The sequence below is a fragment of the Dipodomys spectabilis genome, unplaced genomic scaffold, assembly GCF_019054845.1.
Source record: "Dipodomys spectabilis isolate Male_0828 unplaced genomic scaffold, ASM1905484v1 ptg000768l, whole genome shotgun sequence".
Taxonomy (NCBI): Eukaryota; Metazoa; Chordata; class Mammalia; order Rodentia; family Heteromyidae; genus Dipodomys; species Dipodomys spectabilis.
This window is the reverse complement of record NW_024871445.1, coordinates 215-5133: the sequence shown is the minus strand read 5'-3', so window position 1 is coordinate 5133 and position 4919 is coordinate 215. Positions and strand designations below refer to the sequence as shown.

The 4919-nt window shown below is 69.9% G+C and overlaps 1 protein-coding gene across 1 annotated transcript; it reads left to right on the top strand.

Annotated features, from left to right (window-relative positions):
* Positions 1-700: 700 nt before the first annotated feature.
* Positions 701-4562, top strand: LOC122102185 (tektin-4-like). Its single transcript, XM_042672749.1, is given in 7 exon segments — positions 701-1234; positions 1598-1668; positions 1952-2095; positions 2244-2466; positions 3341-3495; positions 4345-4528; positions 4530-4562. Coding segments are annotated over 7 exon segments (1344 nt in total).
* Positions 4563-4919: the final 357 nt, after the last annotated feature.

The window sequence follows — 4919 nt, the reverse complement described above, 5'->3', positions numbered from 1 at the left end:
CTCAGAGGCTGGGGGAGGGGGGCATCTGCCCCCAGGAGCAGACGTAGCCAGGTCCCAGCAGGCACTGCCCGGGGCTGAGGCGGGAGCTGGGCCCTGTCCTCCGGGACTGAGGGAAGGCCTCCGTGCCCGTGGATGGGGTGATGGGGACCTGGGGCTGGGGTCGTGGGTGCAGGATTGGAGACCTCTCCACCTGGGCTGTAGGTCCCAAGGCCACAGTCCCAGCTGCTCCACCCCAGCAGGGCCAGACGGCCCAGGTGGACAGCCCTGCGCTCCAGGGAAGGCCGGGATGGAAGGAGAGGGGACACACAGGAGGGACTGAGCACCAAGGGCCGCAAGACCCCTCCCTGCCCAGGCCCCAAGGACAGGGCCACGGAGGCCTGGGACTGGCTCCCGGGACCCCCCCCCCCACACACACCATGGGACATGGCCCCCGGGCAGCCACTTGGACCACAGCCGGGGGGGGGGGGGATGGAACGCTGGGGCCCCGCCTGGCCCTTTAAGATGACAGTTCTGTCCCTGAATGTCCCTTGTTGTCGCCCAGCAACCAGAGGCCCTTAGTGTGTACACGGTCACTAGGGCGACCAGGAGGCCCACAGCCCCTGGGCAGTGGCTGGCACTGCCCCCACTGACCGAGCCTGGCTGACTGCCCGGAGACTTTCCCCCTTGGTCCCCACCCCTGCCCCACCAGGCGGCTGGCACCATGGCCCAGACCGATGTGCTCCTGACGAAGCAGCCGGCCCCGCAGACCATCAGCCCGTGTGAGCTGCCGCCCAAGCTCTACAATGTGGCCTGCAACACGGGAGAGCACTCATCCTCGGGACTGGCCACCGCCGGCTTCCGCACGGCCAAGTACCTGATGGACGAGTGGTACCAGAACTCCTACGCCCGCTACCACCAGGCCTTCTTGGACCGCGAGCACTCGGAGCGGCAGCGGCAGGAGAGCCAGCAGCTGGCCGTGGAGACCAGCACGCTGGCCCAGCGCACGCAGCAGGACTCCACCATCAAGGTGGGCGAGCGCCTGGAGGAGATGCACTGCTGGAAGTCCAACCTGCAGCAGGAGGTGGAGGACCTGACCTCCGAGACCAACCTGCTCCTGGCCCAGAAGCTGCGGCTGGAGCGCGCCCTGGATGCCACCGCCCTGCCCTTCTCCATCGCCATGGACAACCTGCAGTGCCGCGATCGCCGCCAGCACCCGGACCTGGTGTACGACTACGTGGAAGAGGAGCTGCTCAAGGTGCGGCCCTCCCCCGGCGCCGGGGAGGGCCGTCCCGGGGCGCAGGGAGCCAGGTGGGGGCCTGGGCGGCTCTGCAGGCAACGTGTGCACCACCTAGGGCCGCAGGGGCTCCGAGGCCTGTGCGTCCCAGTGTGGCTGCAGACAGACCCACGGACAGAGGCCGGAAGAGAGCTCAGCTATCTGGCAGTAGAAAGGAACCGGGGGGTGGGGGGGACCTCAGTGGCCAGGTCGGGCCCCAACCTCAGGTCCTCCTGGTGTGTGCCTGCTGACTGTGGCCCTCGGACCTCGCTGGGAGGAGGGCTGGGGCTCTGCTGTTCACGTGGCGCCACCTCCTCTCCCCCCCCCCCCCCCCGGCCCTCCCAGGAAGCAGAGCTCATCCGGCATATTCAAGAGCTCCTGAAGAGGACCATCAAGCAAGCCGTGGACCAGATACGGTGGGTCACTGGGACCCCAGGCAGCCTGCGGGGCGACCCGGGCACCCCCGGCACTGCCCCGGGGCAGGGGGCCTGGGGTCTGGCCGAGGGGGCAGGGGCGTCCAGGTCACCGCTCGGTGGGCGGGACCGAGTGCCTGAGCTGATGCTGGTTCAGAAGCCCCCACCTGGGGGGCGGCACTGGACCCTGCTGACCAGGCCAGGGCCAGAGGGCCAGGCCCACGCCGGCTGGGGCTCCCTGCCCGGCCACTCCGTCCCGGCCCATGCCGGCCCTGGTCCCCTGCAGGCTGAACCGAGAGCAGAAGGAAGTGTGTGAAATGGGCTTCTCGGACAAGGTGGAGTCCTACAACATCGACCAGGCCTGCTCGCGCTACCACAACGACTGCACGGAAGTGCGGTTCCACCTGCACTCCACCAAGTTCGAGGAGAGGTGAGGCCCGCGGCGGGACGGCGGCCCTCAGCCTGACCCAGGCCCGGCGCCCCGGGCCGGGCAGGGCTGCCCTAGACGAGCCGGGGCGCTGCGGGGTCCCGGGCCGAGCGGCGCCTCTGCCTGGCCCACGTGACCACCTCCCCCCCAGCGCCTCCACACCCGAGTCCTGGGTCAAGTTCAGCCAGGACATGCTGTTCCGCGCCGAGCACGAGCGCCTGGGGTCGGTCCACTTGCGGTCGATCATCGACTCCATCCTGCGGGACACCTCGGAGGACCTGCGGGTGCAGGCGGACGTGGTCAACCAGGCCTTCGAGCGCCGCTGCGAGGAGCTGGAGGACACGCAGAACAAGCTGAAGTTCCACCTGCAGAAGGTGAGGGCGCCGGCGGCAGGGGCGGGGCGTGCCGACACGCCCACCCAGAGACACGCCCACCACACAGGGACACGCCCACCCAGAGACACGCCCACCGCACAGGGACAAGCCCACCACACAGGGACACGCCCACACAGAGACACGCCCACTGCACAGGGACACGCCCACCCAGAGACACGCCCACTGCGTGGGGACACGCCCACCTGGAGACACGCCCACTGCGTGGGGACACGCCCACCTGGAGACACGCCCACCGTGCGAGGGACACGCCCATCCATGGAGACGCGCCCACAACCCTGGGGACACGCCCACCGTGTGATGGACACGCCCATCCATGGAGACGCGCCCACAACCCTGGGGACACACCCACCGTGCGAGGGACACGCCCATCCATGGAGACGCGCCCACAACCCTGGGGACACGCCCACCGTGCGAGGGACACGCCCACCCCACATGGGACACACCTTCCGGTGTTCAGGACCTGCCCCAAAGCTCTGGACACGCCCACCATGGACAGATTTAGGGCACAGCCACCCCACTTTGCCCCTCCCTTAGACAGCACGCCCACCCCACGCAGTACACACCCATCCTCTTTGGCACACCCACTTGCCCCTAGGTGGGCCTAGCTCAGGGCTCTGACCTTGGGTTCCCTCTGCTGCCCCTGACCCCGGCTTCCTGGCTGGGGCGGGGGCCCCTCAGGCCAGAGCTGCAGCACAGCAGGCTTCCTTCCCGGCCTGACCTGAGTCGGCCGGTGCCCGTGGACAGCGTGGCCCCTGAGCACAGCCAGGACAGGGGGAGCCGGGGCAACTCCCTCCCCGCCCTCCCCACTGGCCTGCCCCAGCCCCGTCCGGCTCACACTAACGCCCTGATACAGCTGCTTCGGGAGATCACCGACCAGGAGCGCCAGATTTTGAACCTGAAGCAGGCCATCAAAGACAAGGAGGCGCCGCTGCGCGTGGCCCAGACCCGTCTGTACCAGCGCGCCCGCAGGCCCAACGTGGAGCTGTGCCGCGACACGGCCCAGTTCAGGTGCGCGGCCCATCGGCAGCCTCGCCGCCCCGAGGCTGGGGCTCCCTGAGTCCTAGGGGCTCCCCTGGGTGCAGGCCTGATGCTGGAGGGCAGCTTGTCTGGCCTTTCTGGAGGGGGCCTTGGGTCTGCCCGGCTGGCTCCCAGGGTCCCAGGGCAGAGGGGGCGGCAGGGGCGTCCACCCGCCCTGCGTACCAGGTCCTGTCTTCTGTTTCTCTAACTTGAGTGTCCTGGTGCGCTACTGAGCGTGTCTTCTTCCTCTTCCTCTCTGCCCCTCCATGTCTCCCTCCTTCCCTACCCCTCCATTTGTTGAAGAAACTGAGGGCCCGAGGGCCGGCCAGCGCCGCTCCTGAGGCGAGGCTTCCGGCAGTCAGCCTGCGTTGCTGGTCCCGGCCACTGGGTGCTGCTGCAGGGCAGCTCCCGGGCCTGTGGGGGTGCAGGGCGGGGCGAAGGCTTGGAGGCCCCCCGCGCTGCGCACCCGGTCCCGCCCCGGGACTCCGCACATCTCTTCTGGTGGGCCTCTTGGGATGACGCTCTGTGGTGTCCTGAAATGTCCCAGCCTTGAACTCCTGCCTCCCCCCCCTCCCCCCCCTGTCCCACTCAGCTCGAAAGGCCAGGCGGACTAGGACCCTGCCCCTGCCCCCTGCCCCCTGCCCCCGCCCCCTGTCCCCGCCCCTGCCCCCTGCCCCCGCCCCTGCCCCCTGCCCCTGCCCCCTGCCCCCGCCCCCTGTCCCCTGCCCCCTGCCCCCGCCCCCTGCCCCTGCCCCTGCCCCCTACCCCCGCCCCCTGCCCCCTGCCCCCTGCCCCCTGCCCCCCTGCCCCCTGCCCCCTGCCACGGCTCCCCTCCTGCAGGCTGGTGAGTGAGGTGGGGGAGCTGAACATGTCCCTCACGCTGCTGAGGGAGAAGCTGCAGAATGCGGAGCAGGCGCTGCGCAACCTGGAGGACTCCCGCATGGCCCTGGAGAAGGACCTGGCCGTCAAGGCCAACAGCCTCTTCATCGACCGCCAGAAGTGCATGGCCCACCGCCACCGCTACCCCCACCGTCCTCCAGCTGGCTGGCTACCAGTAACCGCAATAAAGAGCTCCTTAGCTTTCCGCGCGCGAGGGGCCCGGTGGAGTCTCCTGGGTCGTCCGCGCGGGCGGGCTCTGCCTGTGGGTCCATGCCGGCCAGGCCTCGCGCGAGGGCCCCAGCCGCCCCCTCAGCAGGCCCCACGCGGCCCTGCCCCTGTGCCCCCGCGCCCCGGCCTCACCTCCCGTGCCTCCAGGCGGGCCGACCACGCTCAGGCCCAGTCCCACCCAGAGTCCCACCTCGTGTCCACCCACTGCCTAGCCAGGTGTAGGGAGAGACTGAGGTCCAGGCCAGCCCCAGGCAAACCAGGAAGCGCTACTGGTGAAGCTAAAAAGGTCTGGAGACGGGGCTCGAGTA